General features: G+C 36.0%; 1 protein-coding gene across 6 annotated transcripts; it reads right to left on the bottom strand.

The window, feature by feature from the left end:
- Positions 1-27,087, bottom strand: LOC131050385 (uncharacterized). Of its 6 annotated transcripts, none has more exons than XM_057984544.2 (6): positions 21,120-21,246; positions 20,906-20,984; positions 1,230-1,385; positions 978-1,099; positions 493-682; positions 1-307 (listed from the first exon to the last, which is right to left on the bottom strand). In XM_057984544.2, the coding sequence occupies exons 3-6, from the start codon at positions 1,359-1,361 to the stop codon at positions 152-154; spliced, it is 600 nt and encodes a 199-aa protein (XP_057840527.2). In that variant the 5' UTR covers positions 1,362-1,385; positions 20,906-20,984; positions 21,120-21,246; the 3' UTR covers positions 1-151. The 6 variants fall into 6 exon arrangements, with proteins under 6 accessions (XP_057840527.2, XP_057840528.2, XP_059077802.1 ...); XM_057984545.2 differs by having other exon boundaries at positions 20,906-21,003; positions 21,120-21,245; XM_059221819.1 differs by lacking the exons at positions 20,906-20,984; positions 21,120-21,246 and adding an exon at positions 26,625-27,087.

Below are 27,087 nucleotides of genomic sequence, written 5' to 3' on the forward strand. Positions count from 1 at the left end.
TTGAGATCAAATACATTATATTGGCTCACGAAACAAATATACAATACAAATATCTACAAGATAATAATTTCAAATTTAATGATGAAAAATAGATGCTACTTTAGCATTAACATACATATACTAGCATAAAGCAGACATCTTGATCCACAAATTAGTAACTCGAGCATGCAGTGTTTATAGAAGTTGTTTCAATAATAGAAACCAATTGTCTATGGAATTCTGCAAGTTCACTTGTGTTATTAATGTTTGAAGGTGACTCGATTCTCTCTGCAGATTCTGGTATTTGATTAATTCCTTCTAAATTCACCTGTCACAAATTCCAAAAAATGATGACCTTTAGTGGCATGAGAATATCTTTAACTTTTTGAAGAAATTCATTTACCCAAATAATAGTTAAAAGATGCTATATGGAAACTCAGAATTACAATTTGATGTCCAACCTAATATCAAAAACTACAAACTGCAAAACTGTAAAGTAAGACGAAATCTTACTTGACTATTTTCTTCTGAGTTGCTTGATGATGTTTCCAATTTTCCCTTCAAACTATCTTTATGAAACAGCTTCAGTGCATCTTTTCCTGAAACCGAATGTACTTTGTGATGCAGAGCTTCCAGTTTGGTTCTACCTTCATTTGCTTCCACCAATTTTTCTTTCATATGCTCCGGAAGGAAGGCAAATGAACTTTAACAAGGTTACACGTATCATCAAAATTTCGAAAAAGGGAAAAATTAAACATTTTTTTAAAATAGGGTTATGACTTCAATTCATCTAGTTTGTCTACCATTTAACCCTCATATCACACTAAAACAAAGTTTCTAATCTTTGGGCTATGTAGTGTTCTTTTAGAAATATACTAACTCTCAAACTATCTTGGAAACAACACTTTGCAAATTAAATTCTACTATATTTTCTACAAGTATGTCCTCAATCACCTTAAAAAAAATAAGTATTGGCATGTAAATAAGTATTTTGATACCTTGTTATCCCTCGAACTAAGCCCCAGTTATATCCAACCAACACAGATTCCTTAAAGCCATTGTTAAAACCTACCTGGACAGATGAATCTTTGCCTGCCAACAAACCTTCCCTGTAACCAGTCTGATACTTCGTCAAGTTTCCACAACATGCATGGAGTTTAACTTACTCAAAATGTTCAAGTGAAGTAGAAACAAATGGATTACAAATCATAATGAACTTTGAAAATGCAAAGAAAATGTAAGAAGGATACAGTGTGAAATTGGTTATGTCTAGTATTCCATTCTCTGTCCAGATCAGAATTCTGGTTTGCATTCATATTATCATGATGGATTTCATCATCCCACAAGTTTTCATCCTCTATAGCTTCAAAACTAGATGCCATTTTGATTGAAAATTGGGAAAATGCCTGTCAGAAATTAATTTCATTGAATAAGTTTTGTTTAATTTTAAACATAAACAAGTATCATCGTCTAAAATGTTTACAGATTATAATCAATGACAATAAAAGATTTGATTCAGATGCAACGAATTTGCATCTAACAACCCAAAACATGTCATTCTCATATCGATGAACATTAATTAACTAGGTTTTTCAATATTTTCTGTACAAAAAAACAGAGTCCAAAGCCCTCATGGTAGCCATGTTACATTTCACTTTGTAAAAAGAAAAGTTCAAGGGAAGTTATATCAAACACAGCCTTGTGATGCTACCTTAAATTTAGAAAAAGTAAAAGGAAGAACTAACAAACACACAACGCTTGTGATATTGCATTCGCTTTGAAAAGAGAAAAAATAACTATCAACACAAAATTTGTGCATGTCATATGAAAACAAGAAAAAAAAAATTGAACAGTACTCCCAAAGAAACCACGAAAAAAGAAAACTTTAAAGATACTTATTTCAAAATATTTGAACCTTATATTCCAATGGTTTCTGAAATAATGTTTGAAGGTGACTCGATTCTCTCCCTGGATAAGGATTTACCCATTTCAGTAAAAGGCAGTTTGCAAATAAAAGAACCCATAATCACAAACCAAATGCAATCAACGACCTGCTTACCAGTAGCCAGATAAATTTTACTCAAAAGTCTAAACAACCCGGAACAATCAGATAACAAAGCACATAAAACGTCCAATTTTCATTATGGATGATCAACAAGGATTTCAAATTGATTTAAAATTGTACAGCCATATGGTTAATATACACAAGACAAGGTTTTAAATTTACACGAGAACATGAAATTGAGGGCAAATAACCAATGAAAAATTTTAAAGTACTAATTTACCATTTGCAGACAAAGGGTTTTCTGCACAATCATATTTATGACAAACACAACTAGCACTTGCACTAGGAGGTAAAATGATTTATGATTATGCCGATTGCAATTTATTTAGAAAATCCTATAAATTTGAAAAAATCATTGGGTCAATAGAAAAGCCAAGACTTTTACAAAAGATCTATAAAAAATGTTTATTGACTTGCTAATTGGGGAAGCCTCTGCCTATCTCATGAGATTATAATACACCTTTACATATGCAACTTTGATGTCATGTTTCCTTCGTATAGACTACAAATGTTAGTCCACATTTTATGCATGACCATATTGGGATATATTACCATGATGGCTTCTTGTCAGATGGGTCGGGACTGGTTCTTGCAATCGGATGAATGTACATTTTATTAATAAATCACCATTAATGAGATTCTTCATGAACTTTGAAGGAGACTAATCTTAATTAAAAAGAAAATAGACAGTCAGAAGATTATGGATGATCAAGAGTTAACTTCATTTATTTGAATCAGTTAACACTAGCATTATAATTACAGAGATACTGCCAGACATAGACCTGGCCTTAATAATTAGATGGCATTAGTGCCGAGATGTATTTTTCTCAAATAAAATCCATGTGTCAAAATAAAAAACCTACACGACATGGCATGTAACTTTAGTATTGTACATGAACAATTTTCTTAAATCAACAAAAGTAATTACCGATCATTCTCTACAACAACAATCATAGAACATCAAGCATTCCAGGAACTGAACGCAATTTCATATTGGATCTGAAATGGATACTACCAATCATATAGCAGTAGGATAGAGTAGTTGAACTAAAATACTAGATTTTGCTCGCTTCCAATTCTGAAATCATATACATGAGTATACAAAAGTAGCTGGACTGAAATACTGGACATGAAACGATGATATGATAATGGTCCAGAGAGTGTTTTCATGGCTGTAGAATTTCAAATATTAGACTAAGTACTCTTCATGAAAGATGAGTGCATAATTTAGAGGCCTAATGGAATACCAAGTCGATGTGATAATCATATTCACTGGTAAAATACTTCATCTATTTTAACTGACGAAGGATTACATTATATAGAAGTTACAAAATACTGAAGCTATTAATTAACTACCAACTTCTAACTACTTGTTACTGTAGACATTTAAGATGTCTAACAGCCAGTTTCATTATTGACCATTAACAGTAATAATATAAAATATTATTCTAACACCCTCCCTTAATGGTCAATCTATCAAAAACACCAAGTTACCCCCTGAATTTTACAAACTTATCCGGGCTCAGAGACTTGGTGAGAATATCCTCAGTCTGATCCACTGTCGGAACATACTGCAACTGAACTGATCCGTTTTCTACCAGCTGGTGTATGTAGTGACAATGAAGTTCGACATGCTTGGTATGTTCATGGTGTTGATTTTAACACTTTTAGATTAATCTAAACTCAGAAAATCAGACTTTAATTATTAACTAAATTAATATGTGAACAAAATAAGAAAAAGGAAGGGAACAAAATAAGAACGAGACACGGTTACCCTGGGAAAACCTCTTAGGAGGAAAAACCCAGCCTGAAAAGATCCTCAGATCTGATTATGAATTATATTCATATGAAGGTTACAACACTTATCTCATGTACTTGAAGGTGATTGCATTTAGGACTGATAATGTCTTCCACAAGACTGCACTTTCACAAGCATCAAGTAGTCACATCTGCACCTTTAACCCTTCCAACAGCAATCAGGTTCAAACCCTAGGACTGTAATATGTGAAGTCTGCTCTTTGATGGACTGCAACTTCAGTTTGCTCTCCTCCAACCTCAGTTCGCTTTTCACATGAATGAATTTCATACTTTCACTAGCAGATGTAGTTCGCTGATGTAACAGAAGTATTTCGCTGTAATGGCAGATATAACATTCCTTCTTTAACTCGCATTTAGCAGAGCCATATTTTTCGCATAGGATGAAATGAAAGATGAATGTGTATTATTGAGGTGAGAAGTGTCTTTATTTATATGATGCATTGACCTTGTATGTTGGCTTGTGTTCATGTCGGCTTATCCTTTTAATTTATATTCTTTTCCCTTTAATCCGAAATGCATTCTATATAGGGTTGGCCCTATTTTGTTTGGCACGTTAACTTTTATGTGGCGTGGAGTAGCGTGGGGTTTTTATGATGTGCCGTGAGGTATAGGGCCCAGCCCTATATGTTGGAGAAGGGGCTGGCCCCTTAGGCGGATTCCAATGTTGCCCAAGGCAATTGGAATCCGCCATCCCTAATTACAATCAACACTCCCTCTTAATTAGGGAGAAAAATAATCTTACAACCAGGTTACAAGATTAGGGCCCAGCCCTAAGTAATACATACAATGTTTAAACTGTAATCCGAACTTAGCTGTCAACTTCAATACTCCTGAGAGAGTATCACAACAAGTATCCCATAGTATCCATCTTGTACTGCCTGTGGAAGATGACTTCAAACTCTAACATGCACACTTGCAAGTCATGAATACATTCATGCACATCATGGAGTCTTTCCATGCCATCGATCACGCATATCCATCATTCATTGTCTTTACCTCAGTCTTCTCCCAAAGAAGAATGTAACATCATAATCTTCCATCTTGCACCCAAGCATAGAGTGGAGATACAAAATCATTGCTCTCCATAAGCATAAAATGAAAACATAGTCCTCCATCTTGCACACAAGCATAGAATGGAATCTAATAAACATAATCCTCCATCTTGCACACAAGCAAGAAATGGAATAGACATAATCAGAATATTGTAGTCTTCCATCTTGCACACAAGCATAGAATGGAACTACATAACATAGTCTTCCAACTCGCACACAAGCATAGACTGGATCCACCTTACATTGCCCACAGAGGGTGGAGAGGATCTTTTCTACCATCTTACATTGCCCGCAGAGGATGGTTAACAATTACACTTCTCCCTGAAAAGATTACAATACCATCTTACATTGCCCGCAGAGGATGGTTAACAATTATACTTCTCTTTGAGAAGATTACAATACCATCTTACATTACCCGCAGAGGATGGTTAACAATTACACTTCTCCCTGAGAAGATTACACTACCACCTTACATTGCCCGCAGAGGGTGGTTGATACAACACAATGTATCACAGAGGTTGAGACTGCCTCTCAACCAAGGCGGTGTTCTCCACAGTTCCAAGTCTATCTCAAGCTTCAAGAGACTTGGTGAAAACATCGGCAACACAGGATTGTCCTGCCATAAAACACTGAATTGTCAGGTATCACTATACAACCCTGATAATAAATCAAAATAGCATAACAAGAATTTTGAGAAACCACACTGCTTCTCTTGATGCAACACTTGCAACAATGTATTTAGCTACAGTAATACTTAATGCAATTGAGGACTGTCCTTGTAGGTCCAAGAGATCGCAGCGGGTGAATGCTTGAAGTGTTTTCCTTGTCTGTAACACTTCTTGACCAATCTGAACCTAAGCAGCTTCAGCCCATAATCAATTGTGCCTTGCAAGAATCTTAGGATGTGCTTGGCTATAACATGATGAACATATTTGGGCAAGCTCATGAACTGGCTGAGAGCATTCACTGCAAAGCATATGTCTGGTCTAGAGTTAACTAGATACATCAGTGATCCAATCAACTACCTGTACTCTGATGGATCTGCAAAATCAAAATTAGCTGCAGAAACACTTAACTTCTTTAAGTTAGATTCCATAGGAGTAGACATAAACCATCATTCTAAATTTTTTCAAAATATCAATAGTATACTTTCCTTGACTTAGAAAAATTTCATTAGACCTTTGCCATACTTCTAGACCTCGGAAATAATGTATTAAACTTAAGTCCATTTCAAATTCTAAAGCCAGCTCTTTCTTACATCTAATGATAAGTTCATCTTTATTGGTAAGAAATAGATCATCCACATATCGGACTATAATTAGCATTTCATCATTGGATGACTTAAAGTAGATGTTAGAGTTAGCATCATTTTACAAAATCCTAAACTTAACAAGTATTTATCAATTCTTTCATACCAAGCACGGGAGGCCTGTTTGAGGCCATACAGGGCTTTCTTCAATTTGCACACCTAAATCTCATAATCCTTTAAGATATACCAAAATAGCTGGAACTCCCTCTCAGCAGCAGTTGTGCCCAATCACAGCTTCCAAAGCACTTGAACTTCCTTCGAGTGTATGCCCATCCCAATAATTTCCCTTGAAGAATTAGTATGCCCTGTTTCAGAAGCATTCCAAGCCACTGAAAGATCCAATCAATTTCCTATACTTCAGGATAGGAGATCATACACTTAAGCATCAAGTCAGTTCAACTATAATGAAATTAAAAATGCTTGACCCAAGAAAAGAATTATATGCTAATACTCATAATAAAAAGTAATCAACCAACATAAGTTAGAGTATACCAAACTCAAACGAAGGCGTTCCCCCTTAACTTCTGCACAATCAATCTTTTATGTTAATCTCAAGGATCCTGTCCATCTATCTTTCAATAAGGTGGACCCATACCACAATTGTTGAGATAAGATGAGGATAAATTCCATCAAGAGATTACACAACAAGATTGCCAATCAAATGTCATGAACGAAAATCCTAAGAGATCAATTGCGAAGTCTTTCAAGGAGGAATCACAAATAGAATCAGAGATTTGTAGAAAATAGTTTCAGCCAATGAATAGAAACATTATGCAACATTAGTAAGACAAGATATAAATTCAATCTCTTGGAACAGACGATGGAGTAAGCACAATAAAGAAAACCTCACAAATCATCCAACCGTGCCCCATCAACCTCTTATAGGAGAAGTGATGAATCAGAACTCAAGATTCCATTAAGGTCCATAGTTGATCATTATCTTTGGTATTACAAAACCAAACAAGAAAGATTTGCCCTAAAACATAACTTCTTCATAAAACATTTATAGTAGATCTCATTCTTCAATGGTCAGATCTGAAGGTTGAGAAACTAGAACAACTTGTTGGTGTAACAATAAACGAAAGTAATAGTTCACTCAAATCAGAAGAAAGAACATAGAAAAGACCAAAGACTAAATGCAGCCATAACATCCATTAGTTCATCTATTTGCAGTTCAGTCCAGAGAAAGTAATCAAAAGTAAATCAAAACGAGTGAGTATTGATAAGATTGATCTAACAACAACATCATTCTGCAAAATGATATTAATAAAATACTCATTAGTTATACTCTTTGTTAACCACCAAGCACAATTTTATACTTGATCAAAACTAAACAGATCTCAAGGTAGTTTATGATAGTAGAAGAATCCCATACGTCAAAAAGCACATGAAGAAGATCTATATTATACTAACTATAAGGTTGTGTAATAGGCTGGAGAAATAAGTTTCTTCGTCTAGCATTAACCCTTGCATACTATGAACATGATTGCAAATCATCTTTAAACTACACTTTTCTATCAGGAACACCTATTAGTAAAATTACATATAGGCCAAAATATTAAGTCAAAGTGATCTCGATCTGTTCATTAAGAGTTCATCTCCATAATTAATAGAACATAAAATTATTACGCCTCAGTCGATATACTATGCCAAGGCAAACAATCATTAGCTTCTCATGACTGTACACATCCCCATAAGTTGTTCATGTCAAGTAGAATTCAAGTCAATAAAAATGTTATGAATGAAGATCAAAAGTTAATAATAGAACCAGTCCATGTTATTTAACATAATAACAATATCTAAATTACATATGCAGAGAACATAACAAGTATTTAGATAATAGTTATATAGATGACAACTGTGGATGATGAGTCCAAGACATTCCTGATTCCAATCAAAGTATTAATGAAGAATCGATCTATAATACCTTGCAATACTCAAACAGAAATTTAGAATACCTTCTAAGTTATAAAAAATAAGTATGCAAATCATGACGATATCTAAATAATGTTCTATATTAGATAAGTCTACCAACCAAGGCAATTAGAATCATAAAATCAATATGACCTAGAACTAGGTCAACCAAACAATAATACTTCAACCCTTTGGATAAGCTAAGTATAATATATCTTGCAATCAAGAATGCAATGACTCAAAAATACTTAGCTTGAATGACGCTGAAGAGTCAGATCTTCAAGCATGCTCGACCAAGATGTGACCATGCTAAACCTTTGATCACAAAACCTTTTCAATCTTTCCTCAATCCTGGACCCTGTCATCAATTATACGACAACAAGAAGGTGCAAGATCTAGGCTACAGGATGCTAGATCTGATTACAACTTGGCTCTGATACCAGTTGATTTTAACACTTTCAGATTAATCTAAACTCAGAAAATCAAACTTTAATTATTAACTAAATTAATATGTGAACAAAATAAGAACAAGACACGGTTACCCTGGGAAAACCTCTTAGGAGGAAAAACCCAACCTGAAAAGATCCTCAAATCTGAGTATGAATTATATTCATATGAAGATTATAACACTTATGTCATGTACTTGAAGGTGATTGCATTTAGGACTGATAATGTTTTCCACAAGACTACACTTTCACAAGCATCTAGTAGTCACATCTGCACCTTTAACCCTTCCAACAGCAATCAGGTTCAAACCCTAGGACTGTAATATGTGAAGTCTTCTCTTTGATGGACTGCAACTTCAGTTTGCTCTCCTCCAACCTCAGTTCGCTTTTCACATGAATGAATTTCATACTTTCACTGGCAGATGTAGTTCGCTGATGTAACAAAAGTAGTTCGCTGTAATGGCAGATATAACATTCCTTCTTTAACTCGCATTTAGCAGAACCATATATTTCGCATAGGATGAAATGAAAGATGAATGTGTATTATTGAGGTGAGAAGTGTCTTTATTTATATGATGCATTGACCTTGTATGTCGGCTTATCCTTTTAATTTATATTCTTTTCCCTTTATTCCCAAATGCATTCTATATAGGGTTGGCCCTATTTTGTTTGGCACGTTAACTTTTATGTGTCGTGGAGTAGCGTGGGGTTTATATGATGTGCCGTGAGGTATAGGGCCCAGCCCTATATGTTGGAGAAGGGGCTGGCCCCTTAGGCGGATTCCAATGTTGCCCAAGGCAATTGGAATCCGCCATCCCTAATTACAATCAACACATGGAAGACTGGATTTTTGGCCAGTTTGAACACCCCTTGATTATCAGTATACAAGGGAGAAGGACCTTCTTGCGGCATTTGCATGTCAGAAAGCATCCTTCGGAGACAAACTGCCTCACATGCATGCGGCCTTGATTGTTCCCCAGTATTCGGCTTCGGTCAAGGAAAGAGCCATGGCATGTTGCTTCTTGCTGCTCCAAGTGATGGCACCACTACCCAAACTGAATACGTACCCAAAAGTGGATTTTCTATCATCCACTAATCCTGCCCAATCTGAGTCAGTATAACCAATCAGCTTTGGATCGTTCCACCTGCTGTACAAAATGCCATAGTCGGAAGTGCCTTTCACATATCGCAGCACTCCGTTCGCTGCAATCCAATGATCAGCTTTTGGGGCTGTCATGAAGCGAGAGATGTAGCTGACAGCAAAACAGATGTCAGGTCTAGTGGCAGTGAGGTAGATGAGGCTGCCTACTAGTTGCCTGAATTCGGTCTCATCTATTGGAGGTGAATCAGACTTGGCTGATAACTTCAACCCTTTCTCCATATGTGTGGAAGCAGGTTTACAATCCTACATTCGAAACTTGTCAAGCAAACTGCGGACATACTTGGACTGTGAGATAAAGATACTGTCATCAATCTGCCACACTTCGACACCTAAACAATAATGGAGAAGCCCCAAATTTGTCATGTCAAAAGCTTGGCACAAGTCTTGTTTGATGGCTGTAATCAAATGTGTTGAATTGCCAGTAATGATCAAGTCATTAACGTACACAACAAGAAAAAGGATATCATCACCAGACAATTTGACATACAGATTAGTGTCAGAGGGACTACGCTGAAAACCATGTTCAACCAAATACTGATCAATCTTGAAGTACTAAGCCCGAGGGGCTTACTTCAGGCCATAGAGGGCTTTTACCAATCTGCAAACCTAATGTTCCTTACCAGGAACCTTGAAGCCAGGAGGTTGAGTCATATAAACTTCTTCCTGCAAGTCACCATTGAGGAATGCACTCTTAACATCCATCTGATGAAGTTTCCATCCAAACTGAGTTGCAATGGCAAGAAGAAGACGAATTGTACTCATCTTGGCAGTAGGAGCAAAAGTCTCCTCGTAGTCAATGCCCTCCCGCAATGTAAAACCCCAAGCAACCAATCTGGCCTTGTACTTATCCAAAGTACCATCTGCATGATACTTGATTTTGTAAACCTATTTACAACTGATAGGTTTCTTCCCAGGAGACAAATTAGAAAGAACCCAAGTGTGATTCTTCAGAAGACTATGGTATTCGGTCTCCATAGCCTTTTCCCACTCAAGAATGCCTTTAGCCTCATAATACGTCTGGGGCCCAAAGATGTTGTGGATGTTGGCCATAAGTGCAAGGTTTACTGTATTTTGCTGCTTTCTCTTGCGGCGAACTGATCTATCCTCCAAAAGCTCATCATCACGAAGATCTCCTATTGTCTTGGCCCACCATTTAGACCTGAGGGTAGAAGTACCAACATCTAGCATTGGAGGAACATCCCCTGGAATTGTTGGAACAAAGTCATCTGGATGCGAATCCTGTGAAAAATCAGGTGGTGCTGGATCAATAGATTCCTCATCTTCAGGGTCAGAATGCTCTAAAGCCCTCCCATCATGGGAACCAAGAGGAAGACGAACACCAACATCAGGAGTCTCCATAGACGGGGTCGCAAGACTAGGAGTAGTAGGCATGAATGGACCAGTAGTCTCATCAACCACAACATCACAACTGAAAATGAGACGATCTGTCTCCACATCAATCAACCTGTAGGCCTTGTGGTTGTCGTTGTAACCAATAAACATAAGTGTTTGGCTCTTTGAATACAACTTGTCATGTTTGGCATCTGGAATCCATACATGAGCAATAGAACCGAAGACTTTCAAATGGCCCACTTTAGGCTTGCGTCCTGACCAATCTTCTTTAGGAGTCATCTTCTTAACGACGTGTAGGTGACCGATTCATGAGGTAGACTGCAGTGTAAAATGATTCAACCTAGTATTTCTTAGGAACATTGCGATGCTCTATCATAGAATGAGCCATTTCAGTAATGGTGCGATTCCTACATTCAACAACACCATTCTGCTGAGGGGTGTATGATGTGGTGAGTTGGCGTTTAATACCATGAGTAGCACAAAATGTAGAGAAGTCATTGCAACAAAACTCCCCCCCATTATCTGACCTTAGTGTGACAATTTGAGAACTGGATTCTTTCTCAACTAAGGCCTTAAACTGCTGAATTGTACTGAACACATCTAATTTATTTTTCTAGAAAATATACCCACATTTCACGACTGAAGTCGTCAACAAATAACAAGAAGTACCTGCAACCAGTAACAAATGGAGTGTTCATTGGCCCACATACATCAGCGTGAACCAACTGAAGGACCTTGGAGGCTCGCCAAGAATCACAATCCGAGAATGGTGTCCGATGCTACTTCCTAGCTTGACAAGCTCCACAACTCCATGATTTTGAGGTTGGATCTCAGGTAGACCAGTAACCAAACCCTCCCGATATAACTGAGAGAGATAGTGCACATTTAAGTGCCCATAACGTTGATGCCAAAAGCGTTCTGATGGATGTACTCCTAGCAATCAAAGCGTGCTCCTAAGAATCGCCAAAATCAGCAAGTCTATACAAACCATGATCCTCAAGTCCCATAGCGATTGTAATGCAAGTCTCCCTATCAACAATGCTACAGATGAACGAACTAAAGATAACATCAAATTGAGGAGAATGCCTCATGATCTAACTGACAGAGAGGAGATTATGTTCCATGCCTGGAACATAGTAGACACCAAGAAAAATTAAATTTCTACCTCTTGAGTGAATCTGGACAGTGCCCTTACTAGCAACTGTGTACTCTTCTCCTCCTCCAAAGATTACTGAATCTGAGAAGGGTTCAAATTTCATGAACCAATCCCGACAATGAGTAAAATGTCGCGATGCTCCTGAATCGATATACCAAGCAGAAGAGTGTACTGGATCTGTTGTCCGCTTAGCCATAAAAGCATAGAATGCAGATTCTTTTTGCTCGGAGTGTTCTGCCACATTTGCCTTCTGTTGAGACCCTCCCTGCTTCTTTTGTTCAAAAGCCAAACAAATTCGACACTCGGCCTTCATGTGACCAAACTTATGACAATAATTGCACTGAACGTTCTTCTTCTTGCTGTCTTGAGAAGAACCAAAGCCTTTCAACTGAAAAGATGGAGCCTTCCCTTTGTTCTTCGCAGAAGATTTTACAGAGAACGCTTGCTCGGTGGAGGTAGAACTGGCACTGCTTCCAAATTGTTGGAGCCACCGATCTTGCTATAAAAGCTTGTTACAAAGATCATAAAACTTCAAATCGACGTCACTGGAAGTGATATTTAGCGTTTAGATGAAATGCTCATAAGATTTGGGCAAACTCTTCAAAGTGATGACGACAATGTCCTCTTCTTCCATTGTGCGACCAATCACCTCAAGTTGGTCACAGATGTCCTGGATCTTGGTCAAGTAATCTTGCAGAGATGTCCTCTCATCCGTCATAATTGAAAAGAGCATGTTCTCTAGAAAGAATGCTATGCTCTTGTCAGAGGTTTCATGGAGACTCTTCAAATGATCCCATATCTCCTTCGCAATTTTGTCGGACGATACTAAGATAGCTACTCATCAGTGACAGGGAGTTTAATGAGCATGACAGCTTCGTGGTTGCGCTCATCCCATTTGTCCTGATCTTTTACGGCAGTGGTTGGACATTGAGATGTCCCTAGAACAACTGCATCAAGACATCGGTACTCAAAAATTGTTAACATACGCTGCTTCCATGTGTTGTAGTTGCGGCCATTGAACTTCTGGCTTCTTTCGGGCATAATGTTCGTCAGAGATGCCATCACGTACCCCAAGGTCAAACTGGTGAAGGCACGAAAACCAGAGGATGAAAACAGAAGGGTTTTTAGAAACAAATTCTGCAAGTCAGATTTAGAGGCAGAAACTGAAACCTTGGCATGGTTTTCAAGGCAGAAATTTTCGAAAGACTCGAAAAATCTGATGACAACCCAATTCAGATCTCGAAAAACCCACAAAGATTCTACAAAAAAAAAAAATCTAACTTGAAACGAAGGAGATAATCTCAAAACCCTAGCACAGTTTTTTAGGTAAAATTTTTGACTGACCCAAAAAAATCTGATGAAGACCCAAAAGAATCTGCAATCAAAATATTTTTTCTGAAAATGAAGGGTCAAATTCGTGGGCTCAAAAAATGAGGCACGGAAAACGATGCACCCAAAAATATCTGACGACAACCCAGTTGAGCTCTCGAAAAACCCACAACGATTCTGCAACCGGAAAAAAATTTGCTTTGAAACAGAGGGTCAAAACCCTAGGCGAAGTTGCAGAAACCCTAGGCAAGAAAAAATCTGTAGACCCAGAAAAATCTGACGGTGACCCAGTTGAGGTTTTGAAAAACCCACCAAAAATCTGTGTTCGAAAAAAAAAAAACCTTGAAACAGAGAGTCAAAACCCTAGTCGAATGTGCAGATTTTTTGAAAAAAACAAGTTCCGTGCCCTAGCTCTGATACCATGTGAAAATCAGATTCACTGGTAAAATACTTCATCTATTTTAACTGAGGAAGGATTACATTATATAAAAGTTACAAAATACTGTAGCTATTAGTTAACTACCTACTTCTAACTACTTGTTGCTGTAGACATTTCAGATGTCTAACAGCCAGTTACATTATTGACCATTAACAGTAATAATATAAAATATTATTCTAACAGTCTATAAGCAAGTACTAACAGGTTCTAATAGTGGTGCAGGCTCTATCCACATATTTCAAAATTATAATTTTGTGATTTACTAAACAAAAGGAGCCACCTTGATAATAATAAAGCTCAACACCTTTAACAAGAATCTCCATGACAGATGACTTCTGCTGGCTTGAAGTTACTTAGCGGTTCCATTTTTGTTCTGTTGCTTATTATTGCTTGCAAGCCACTACAGATCCTACAAAGCACAACTTAGATAAAGATTGAAATCAGATTTGTCACAATAATATGACCATTGACTTCCTTCGTTGTTTCATCCATAACAGTTATATTCATATTTTCTTGTCAATACAAGAGGTTGCTCATTCTGGCTTCAATCAATTTCCTGGGGTGATTTCTCAGCCAAGTCTTTAGTCTCCTTTTGCAGATTCCCAATCTGCAAAGCCGTGAAAGGAAAAGTGTTTTCTCCAAATATAGACATGACACTTATAGCATCACCTGTCAGAGTCTTTCCATCTGGACCAATCACAATCAAGGTTGGCATTCCTTCTGTACAATAATGGTGACTGAGGTCCTTCTCAGTTTTATCTCCAAAAGGAAGAGCCGGCCAGGGCATGTTAGAGAAGTAGTCTTCAAAAGCCCCTTGATCTTCATCATTTAATTGAAAAACAATCTCAAAGGATTCTTGAAATATTCTTGTTTTGTTTAATTTGTTTTTTTGTAATTTTGAATCAACAGCGATATAATTCTAATATGATAAAATTCTTCAATACGATAAAGAACAATTCATAGAATGAAGCTTTGATATTAATTGCAGACATCAACTATTCTTCCATTCAATTTCCATACATCAAACTGATCAATCAATGAAAAATTCATAAACAAGAGATGCTACCTCACACTGATGCTAAATTCAGCTTAAGCCCCAAGCATAGTCCAGCGCTAGGGATGTCACTTCCAGTAATGGGCTTGGCTTGGTTTAAAACCTGTATTCTCTAATCGATATGCCAACACACAGCTTGCAATCCATTTGTTATAAATCGCAGAAATCTGAGAACTTCTTACAATCTGTTTGTGTATGCTGATAGGCTCCAGCTACAGGCTGCGATACAAAAACCATAGACTGAGAGTGCAAAAAGCAGCTGTCGCTGTATTGATGGGCCACAAACTACCATCAACTGCTGGAATTACCAAGAGCAGACTAACATCTAGCCCACGAACCTCCACGGATGTCTGCCCAGCTATGAATAAAGTTGAAGCAATTGATAAGGAATCGGCTGCTACAGAATCCTTCTAGGGTATCATCCAGAAGGAGACAAACTTCAGGGGTTTCATCCTGAGGTTCAGACGTTTAACAGAGAGGAAACATAAACTTCAGAATGAATAATGATAATACCCAACGCCAAATCAATGCCTTTTAATACAAAATTCCTCCAGCCAAACAAGCTATCGAACTCCTCTTCCATTTCTTGATTTTGGCAACTTAGGCAAAGGTCTTAATGTTTGTATTAATTATTAGATAGCCCCACATGAAGATATCGCCTAGACATAATAATGTTATAACTTAAAATGGCCCCTCTTTAAGTCATTATACATTAGCTTTTTGGCCATATTTCAATTATTCCCTTTATTATTTATTTATTTATTCTAGCCTAGGGAATATGGCAGGCTAGAATTTGATTTCCTGTGGCCTGTCATTTGAGAAGGGACGTTACAGTTATCCTCTATCCTCGAGCTCATTGCATACTTGTATCAGCTTTGGAGTGCAAGCTTGAGAAGGAGAGCATCAATTGGCAAAAAAATATAAAGCTATTGTCTTTCCAAAAGATTAAAAACTTGGAATTGTGAAAAAAATCAAAATATAGAAATAATTTGCACCACTAAAATTGCTTTAAAAAAATGTCAATCTGTTTCAAAACAGTTGTTAAAAGGTGAAAAAATAAATTATAAAATCATTTTCATCACCTGTCACATTGGGTATTATGCAGTGCTATTAAACATTAACACCTTCAAAATCACACACTTTGGCTATATTCTTATATGCTGGTGTTGAAACTTAGGAAGCCTGTAGCAAAATCTTAATTGCAAGGTTTGGTTGGTAGCAAAACCCATGGATAATAGCAATAATAATAGCTAGCATGCATTCTCCCTCTCACCCCACTCAGCATAGAGGCTGGGATTCATGAGGATGCTCATCATAAGTCCCCTACACAGTCAGCTTCCAGTAGCTTCTGTAATTTGCAGCTTTCTTCTTAGGTACCTCATTAAACAAACACTTATCACAGCTATGGAGGAAGTAGAAAGGGACCACTTTACACTAGCATGCTCTTGAGGTCTGATGGTTCTCATCGTATTATGGAGGTCCTTAACAGGTGCCAAACAGAAGGTAAGGGAAGTGTAGCCAAGATGGCCAGTTTTTGTTTGAGCTACTTGCTAATAAGAGTTATAGATGAAAGCTTGAAGTTGGTTTTATTCGGCATTATGCATTACTAAAACACACTTTTTTTTTTGTTTTGTCTTCTGGTACTAACAATTGGAATAATTTGAAGCCACCTGGAACGCAATCAGCAAGCCTTCAATCAACAAAAAATGATGGACAAAAAGCTTTCAAAAGTAGAAGCTACACTGTATGACATGACTCAAAATATTTGATGATATTTTTTACTTGTGTTTGTAACAAAATCGATGTTGGAAGAGAATAAAACACAACAACAAAATGATCCAGCCATGTACAGATTCCAAAAAACAAAACTCACTGAAACCATGGCAACTAACTTACCTCAAGATTCTGCATAAATTGTGCCATTGAGAAAAAATGAGCAGAGTTTGCAAGAAAAAATTATGAAACCCTACAACAATAGATTTTTTTTAAATGAGACGAACCAAAACCAATCTCCCCTGCTTCAATCTATTAGCAGTAAACAAAAAGTTGACCTAAAAATATCAGGTTTTTAAGTCTACTCTATTCTTGAGCTCGAAACAAGGTTTTTGCAGCATTATAAATAATAAAATAGTGGTTGTGAAAAGTTTGTTTTCAAGCATGGGGTGAGAAATGTTTCAACTGTCTGAAAGTTGTTTTTTCCAAATGACAAATTTCTGAAATACCAATGCCTCCTTTAACAGAAAACAACACAATTGATTTAGAATGGAACAGAAAACACAAAAAATGATCTGGCCGCATGCAGATTCCAAAAAAAAAAACCTCACTTAAACCATGGCCAGTGATATACCTTATGATTCTGCACAAATTGTGTCGGGCTGTCAATGATGCCAATGAGAAAAAGTGCAGAGTGTTAGCAGGGCTTACAAAACCCTACCATGCAGAATTTTTTTAAAATGAGGCGAACCAAAACCAATCTCCGTACAGCTGCTGCTTCAATATATTCGCAGAAAACGATTGGCTTTTTATGGCTGCTTAGAATCTTGAACTCAACACACGATTTCATGCATGAGGCAACTGAGATCTAAATGGTGAGATTTTTGCAGCCTTTTAAAATGAAATTATTAGATGTGCGGCAAGGAATGTTTCAACAGATCGAAAATGTTTTTCAGACGTGATAAATACTTAATTCTGGTGGACAATGCCAGCAATATAGTCTATCGGCTAATTATCACTCTCAACTTAAAAATGAACATGCTCATGCTAAAATGATCCGAACAATAAGAATTCTCATAATGAAAAACATGAAGCTTAAATTACAGATATTAAATACAAATTATGCAGGGTTCGTTAATCAAACTATGGCAAATCATATGGTTTGAAAAGAAAATTAAAAAGGCCAAATTGCAGGCCCTAAACTTACACCCTTACTGTTGAAATTTTTTCTGAAATGATAACACACCGAGGACCAAACAGAAGTCCTGTTTACTGTAGAATCTAACACCCGCTGATCAACTTCAACAAAGAAACACATCCTGCAAATATCCGGATTAAGTGTTTTTTAATGTAATTTGCATTGTTCAATGCAAAAAAAAGGAATTTTTTATGATTGGGAGGAGGCAAATATTATTTTACGTCCAAATACAGAAGTCAAAAATTGGTTTTGATATTTAAGTGGGTGCTTGTAATGTCCCCTTTTGTAAATGCCCTAGCTCTTGTCCTAGAATCACAAATTCCCTTCAAATGAGAGATGTAAAATGGCTAGAGGTATAACTTTACCAATTAGATCCTCACTGAGACCCCTCAATCGTGTTCGATATAAGATCAATTTTCCTACTAAGGTTAGGAACATTATCTTAATCATCATTGTAGTTTACATAATGTGCATGTGGATTCCATTAAGGCTTAACCCAATGACCCATCCACACTATGAAGCCCACGAGAGATCATACAAGGTGCCTTGAGCCTATCCATAAAGTTCAAGGGCACGGATTACATCCATCATTCGGCCCCCAACTTAACTTGAATGGACCACCAAGCTACTTGCTTTCCTTATATACCTACATCTCCCCTCCATAGCAGAACGACAAGCCATATCTTATTAATAATAGTAGAAATAAAGGCTCATTAATGGGCATTAATGAGCTAAACCATATTTGGAGACCACATAAATTGTAGAATGGTCAAAGCCAAATTCTGGGTAGGTTAAAGTCAACTTCAATGGAGCATTGAAAGACAATCCAGGCCCATCAGGGACAGGTTGCATAGCCAGGGATGACAGTGGAAACATTTTGGCAATTGGTGCTCAAAAACTTTCGGAGGGGACAAACAATGAAGTTGAAGTTAAAGCGGTGCTTCTCGCCTTTAATTTGGCAATCAAATTATCAATATCCAAGCTTCACCTAGAAGGTGATTCACATATTATTGTTAACGTTATCTCAAAAGGAGAAGCCCAAAATTGGAAAATCAATAAATACATCAAATTAATTAGGAATAAATTGAATTCATTTGAAGATTTTAAAATCCCTCATTAGGAGAGACAAAAATAGGGTGGCAAACACTTTATGAAATTGGGCTTGTGCATTGAATGACGATAATGATGAAAATCAGTGGAATGATTTTCGAGGCCTAAGTTTTGCGGTGGAGAAGTACAAAATGCAGGTTGGAAGTGATACGAGTTAATTGCTTATTGATAGCTGCTCCGCATCTAGAGACGTCCAAAGTGTGTGAGTGATTTCAAATGAATGAGACTCGGCCACGACAAAACAAATTCATTGAATGGTGTGAATGCTTTGGTGAAAGGTGATTCTGATGGAGGCAAATTTCTCATTGCATATAGAGAAAACAACAGCTAGAATTTTTAGGCAAATCAACGAATGTTCGCCTGAAGAAGGTCTTCACCTTCAACGACCCCATATTTTTCAATTAGTCAAACTGTGGGTATCGTCTCAATGTATTTGGCCTGGTGGTTGGAGTTTGGAAGTAAGGATGAAACCAAATGGAGAATGTTGGTAACAATCCCTCCAATGCAAATGGTCTTAAGGCATGGAGGATTTACTTGAGCTCGCAGTTCTTGGGAAGGATTTCATTGCACTGGAAGTAGAATAGATGCATGTTGTGGAGTACAATCCCCCTATGTGGCCGTTTATCCTATGGAAGGCTAGGAGTAACATACCTTAATTAATCAAAATGTAACCTACCTCTACAATTGAGACTAGATGCAAGTCTTGGATGGTTTTGACAAAAAGGTTGCTCAGTCATGACTTTCTAGTTCTGTGATGGTTAAAAGGAGGTCAATTAACATGGCAAAGTTCATAGTTCAATCCAACCAGAGCATATATCAATTAAATAGCATGATGTGTGAATAAGCAACTAATAACATCTAATTGTTTGTACAGCATATATCAACAGTGAGACACACGAGCAATCGATAGATCACATCCCATTCTTTGTGGGCATATCTCAACTATTAGGCTAGGTGCAATACTTAACATGACAAAAAAGACACATAAAGTCTTCCATTGTAGAATCTTTGCCCACTATCGTTAAAAGGACATCATTTACCTATTAAGTAATATGAAGTTCATATGCATTACATACCCCATCAATTGTCAAGGCTAGGTCAAGTCTTATAAAAAATATTCCTACCCTTAAGATGTGGAATTTTTGCCTCCCCGTGGTCAAAAGGAGGCCATTTGCAATTACTATGGATACCAAAATAGCAAACTCTGTAATTGAAACCCTTAACCATAGCCTCCTCCAACACACACTAACACATTGCCCCCAAAAAATTACATGACAAGGTTATATCTCAATTGTCGAGGACAAGTGCAAATCTTGGGTAATCTTCAAGGAAAAAACAATCTTAAACTTAAGACGTGACATTTTAGTTCCCAGCAATTGTAAGGAGATCATTCACAAAAAAAGAAAACCTTGTATCAAACTTCATTGTCCAAACCCTCACCCCCTTCAAAAGTCATGACAATTATGAATCACACCATCTCCGACATTTGACCTAAGTATGCAAGAGTCCATGATTTTTCTTCAGTTGTAGCATTGTTGCCCCACCATGATAAAAAGTCAGTCAGTTACCAATGTCAAAAAGGTGATTTCACCGTCTCGCTACAAATCTCGAAGTTAAAACCCTAATGTGCAAGCCTTATTTTGCAAGGCCCAAGGATAATTTTTAAAAGTATTTAGTAGCAGTTTTCATTCCTATCTAAAGAATCATGGAGGAAAAAATTTAACAAGCTAGACTTTTTCCCGATACGAAACAGATCAAAAAAATTAACATTAAATCAAGAAAATGGTATTTGAGAGGAAAACACTTACGCTCAATTCCTCTGTAGCAGATGCACACCAAGGCCTTCTGCCTCCGATTTTTCTTATGCTTTGTTGTGAATACAAGGTACTAAAACTCCAGGCAAAAACTGTAATATTGTGAAGAAAGAGAAAAAACCCTACCCAAAACAATCAATGTAAAGCAGATAACTGTATTTCATTGGAAATTTTTAACTAATAATAGTCATTTATAGACAACACTTACTTTGTTCGAAATGTTTGTTTCAATTGAATGTTGTTCTTCACAGAAAAACCTGCTGTAAAATTTTGGTAAGGTAGGAATCGATTGGGGATCTAAACTAGCTTGCATATATTAAATCTGCTGTTAAATTTTGGTACGGCAAGTGCCTAATTTTTTATCAATTTATCACACTAGCACTTGCAAAAAAATGGAGATGCAATGGTTACCCATAGTAATATCTGCTTAAAAAAAATTGGAATTCTAAATATTGACGAGTAGAAATTTATTTAGGACAATGATTATATGGAATGTTTGTATAATATAAGATATTTATCATAATGTATGAAGATGATTAATTTATAGAATTGAATACATTAAGTGTGTTTGTTTTTGGATGTTGAGATGTCTTTTTTGTTCCTAATGTTATTCTTTTGAAGATAGAAAAAGATTTGAATCTAATTGAAGAAACAGTGGAAAGACTTTTTAGATTTATATATTGGGTAATAAGTTTTTCAAATTGTGACAATTAATGATTTTAAAGGGGGCTTAGAATAGGTCCATATAACTTTTTTTAGAGGGTGACCATTCAAATTGTAGAAAGGATTAAGGCACAAAGAGATAGGTTAAGTTACTTTTTTTTAAACTTCGAGTATAAACATTGGCATTGGGTAGCATAAGCATGTCCACATACTTTAAGAAAATGAAAATTGTAGAATCCTCATCTATGTTGTGAAAAATAAATTGAATGAATGATTCAATAATCGGATAATGTATTCAACAATATACAAGCGTATATATAGAGATTACAAGATTACATTCTAAATTAAGAACAAGTCGTTTAAAGTGAACTACCAAAAAGCTAAACGCTAAATAAAGCTTAAAAGCTAATTAACTAAAAAGAAAAAGTTAAATGCTAAATAAAGCTTAAAAGCTAATTAACTAAAAAGCTAAATGACCATTAAACAAGGAACTAAATATAGGTGACTAAAATATAATTAAATATTCTAATAGTGCTATCCCAAGGAAAAGTTAGAAATTGGATTAGTTCCTCCTCCATTTCAACAAATTGAGGCCAATCTTAGATACTGGTTAGCTCAACGCTCAATAATTTGCCACTTCAGATGGGACCATAACATTGGGGGATTCTCCATTGTGTTTCTTGCCTTTTCAATTTTCATCTACCTCTTTCTTGTTTTGTTCCTCTTTCTAATTAACATCAAGATACAAAAGATGATGATGATAACAACTACAGGGATGAGAATGATGATGATAACAATGATTATGATGATGCTAATGATGACAATAATTACAATATTGATGACCATAATTACAACAATGATGATAATGATGGTGCTAACGATAAAGATGGTGGCAATGAAGATGACAATGGAGATAAGGATGTTGATGACAACAGTGACATAATTATGACAATAGCATATTTGTTATGATAGATTTTTTGTTGGTAGGAGTATTGTAGAAATCAAAACAAAATGTTATACTCATTTGACATTTATAAGAAAAAACAAATGTATATTCAATAAACATACACATCAATAAGTAATCATAACATTTCTCATGGCATTTTGGAGAAACAATTTATTTTAAGAATGTTTTGAATTTAATTGTTCTAGATAAACAACAAATTAAACCAAACAGTTAATGGTTAACCATGGGGGTTGGAAGTAGTAACTTGTGGCTTTTGCACTGCTATGTTTTATTACCAAAACTACAAAATATACAATATACTTGACAATTAAAAGCTACAGTTATTAATCACTAACAAGTCCATACTTAACTAAAAGTGGAGAACTTAATCCGACCTACTAATTTCTCTAGAAGGGAGTAAATATAGTTCTTGGTAAGTGCCTAATTCTCAATGTGGAAATATAGATAAGAGACGCCTCAGAAAATATCTTATACATACATGACAAAATTATTCTTGGGAACCAGTAATCTTCTTAATTTATTCAATATATATGGTGAAATCTTTTCTGTTTGACTATAAAAACAAATGGTGACCCATTCATAGACTAAGTAACATAATGGCAAAAATAAAATTTCCTAGTAAAACATATGACAATAAGACTCATTAATAACTAAAAAGACCAATCATCAACTTATAATTTTCAAAACCTTTTATTTTGGCCAATTGTTACTACTTTGACCAAAATATTGAACCTTTGTTTTACCTTAAACAAGAGGTATCCATAAACAAACCATATAGTGTATCCAAGCCTAATCAACTCCAAAATCTTAGGAAGCTAATAGCATTCATCCAAAGAGAAATACCAGACTGGTTTAGATATTATACTAGTTTTTTGTTCAATTTGATTTTATTGAAGGTCAAGCTAGATTTTATACTAGAGGAACGGAGTTGATTGATCCAACAATTTGGGGATTCCTGTAGTTGAGTGCCTGGAGATAATTGTGGTGGAGATAAAAGAGATGAGATGGCTAAGGAGAAAGAACAGTGCAACAGCGCTAATAGTTTGCTTTCCTCTTGGTACTTGTTCTTTAGGAAGGGTTTCCTTCTGGTCTTATGTTTTCTATCTCACCAAATACTATGAACCTGATTGGATACATTCATCATGATATTGGGGAAAATTTCTATTGAATTTCCTCAAATTTTTAGTAGCAGAGAACCCATATTTATGTGTTTCATTAGTTGGAATTCTCCCAGTCTCTTTAGATTTTGTGCATCCTGACCAACACAATCATGAATGTGATTTTATGTTCCATTTTTTCATTGTGGGTAGCAAGGGATTGAATTTGTAGAAGGTTTGCAAGCTATTATAGAATGGCTGACTGTAATGGAATGGTAGACTGCCTATTGAATGCCTTCTGCAGCACTATTCTGTTTCTTCATTTTTGTGGTGTGGGGAGCTTACATTTCTACGGATGTTGTGGCCATATCCACACTTGCTACCATAATGCATGGTGTTGGGAGTTTGATATAGACCATATGCTATAACTGCCTATTCCATGGCCGATAATAAGCTATGGTTGAGAGTTATCTATTCATCGGTATTGGAAGCCATGCACCAGCTTCTGATATTCTTCTACTAGTTGTAGGCGTCATAAAGTATGTTGAATTATCATGTTAGACTAGACCAAGGTAAGCTTAATTTGTGCTTGTATTGACAAAATTAAGTGGTGCAGAATTTGTAGAATGAGGTTATCAGAGATTACTTTGCTTGTACTGGATAAGATTCACAATGTGGTTGAAAGAGATACATATAGGAACAACCAAATTCACAAACATTGTCCCAAAACTTTAGGGAAAAAATGGCATGACAAAAAATCGGTAATAAAAAATGGGCATGAGAAATTTTCCATTCGGCGTGAGACAATTTTCCGATGGGAAGTTTCCCACCATAAATAGCCTATTAGCTAATTGAAGTACAATAAGTGCCTCAATAAAGAATCTAGAAGACATTAAATACATTAATATATTATTATATTATAATTATGATCCCTGATTCTAATTCTAATAATTTTATATTATAATTATGATACTTAATTCTAATTTTAACCCTAAACCTAATTTAACTCTAATCATAACCCTATCTCTAGTTCTTATAATAAATCTAACCTTAATTCTAATTCTAACCCTAACTATAATTGTAACCTAGATTCATAATCTTATTTTAATAGTAATACTAACCCTTACTTTAATTAAATTCTAGCTCTAAACCTAACCTTAATTAAACCCTAACCCCTAACACTCATTGAATGTTAACTATAGTTTAAGCCTAACTGTAACAATAACAAATATTTTGACAAATTGAAACCTGACCCTAACCTATCCCTCTTAATTAAGATTAGAGTTTAATTAGGGCTAGGGTTGGGATTTGATTAGGATTAGAGTTCAATTGGGGTTAGGGTTAAGTTTAGGGTTAGGTTTGGTTAAGGTTAAGGTTAAGGCTATTTTAGGGTGAAGAGTATGCTACAATTAGGTTTACTATTCTAGGATAATGCTTAGGTTTAGGGATGGGGTTTAATTAGAATTAATGTTAGGATTGGGATTCAATTAGGATTACATTTAGTATTACAATTCAATTAGCGTTCAATTAATGTTAGAGTTAGTGTTATAATTCAAATAGGGTTAGGGTTAAGGATAAAACATGGTGTTAGGGTTACGGTTCTATATTAAATCTTGTGTTTAATTAGAGGGAAATCTTTGAGTTGACTAGAATTAGGTTTCAATTATGGTTAGTGTTTGATTATGGTAAGGATTTAATTATAGTTAGGGTTTGGATTAAAAGTTCAACCAAGGATAGAATTAGGGCTAAGATTCAAATAGATTATGGTTAGGGTTTAATTAGGATTAGATTTTAATTAGGGTTAGTGTTTGGGCTATGATTCAACTAGGACTAAGGTTCAATTAGGGTTAGGGTTAAGTTTAGGGTTAGATTATGGTTAAGTTTCAATTAAGGTTAGTTTAGGGATAAGGTTAAAGTTATGTTAGGGTCAAGGATACGCTACAATTAAGGTTAGTATTCTAAGATAATGTTTGGGGTTATGGATTGGGTTTAATTAAAATTAGTGAGGGTTATAGTTTAATCAAGGTTAGGGTTAGTATTAGAATTCAATTAGGGTTAAATTAAGGTTAGGGTTAGTGTTAGGATTTAAATAGGGTTAGGGTTTAATGATAAAGCATGTTATTAGGGTTAAGGTTCTTTAATAAACCTTGGCTTTAAGTTTAGCGTTAAAGTTGGGAGTTAATTAGGGTTAGGGTTAAGTTATGGGTTTCACTAGCATAAAGGTTCAATTAGGGTTAAGGTTCAGTTACGTATAGATTATGTAAGAACCCCTACTCAAACTGGTCTACTTTTCTCTTTATTTTAGATATGTGACACTTCGTCAAACACTTGGCATTCAATTCATTATTAACTGATTTCCTGAAAACTGTATATTGGGTGAAATGACCTTGAACCCCTGCATATTCTGCCTTAAATTGATCGATTACAGATGTTTGACATTTTGTCAAACACTTTGCAATCAAGGTCTGTTTACTAAATTTTCTACTGTTTGTGGGTTTGTTTTAATTGTTCGCTAATAGCATCAAAGCCATTGTATGAACCCTTGCTAGTTTTGATTCTAAAATTCATTACCAAATTCCAAACTTCATGATAGACATTTAACCAAACACTTGATAGCACCACATTCAAGAATAATCATTGGTTCATTAGAGGCATTACAGCAAACAGATTGCATACAGAATTCCAAACCACAGGTTCATTAAATATGCAATCAGACAAACACGTAACTGATTTGCACCATTCAACCTATCACTGATTCTTCAGGATAATTCTATCATACACTTCGCTCACTAACTATCAGCAAGTGATTCATTGTTCCAGGTGCATATAAAGAGTTTGTTGTTGCAGACTAAGAGGGGATTAAGCACACATATACATTTATGCCACAAATACATACTAATGTCCACTTTCAGATTTACATGTAAGAGTTCATGTACATGACAATAGTGAATGTATGATTAATATATCTTATTGATATAATGTTCACCTTCTTAATCTGTATCTCAGCTAATAAAGGTTGGTTTCCTTGCATACCCGAGTGAACACAAGCCGTAGATATAAGATAGCACCTGGTAATCGGAACCTCCTTGTTCTTGATGCTGCAGACCCACAAATTCAAATTCCCAAGAAGTACACAAGCTCAGAAGACCTTTGGTAACGCCCAGAAAGATGTAGCTCCTTTCCCTTGGCTGGCTCGAACTCTTCCTCAGAACAAACCGTGATCAATACCTTCACAGGCGGCTCCACAAAAGAGTATTTGCCCTCGTAATGAACACTGAGACTCAGCAAAGAACCTGTGTTTTAGTTGGTGCAGACCTGCGATTTGGGATTTCGTCCAAATCTTCAGTAGCTGGGGGTCACGCCCTAGGGTTTGAGCCACAGTATCCTCCTTATAATTTCGCCATGACATGTATCAGGCATATTTAATAATGTAAGTATGATACATCATA

Source organism: Cryptomeria japonica, chromosome 1 (assembly GCF_030272615.1).
Source record: "Cryptomeria japonica chromosome 1, Sugi_1.0, whole genome shotgun sequence".
Taxonomy (NCBI): Eukaryota; Viridiplantae; Streptophyta; class Pinopsida; order Cupressales; family Cupressaceae; genus Cryptomeria; species Cryptomeria japonica.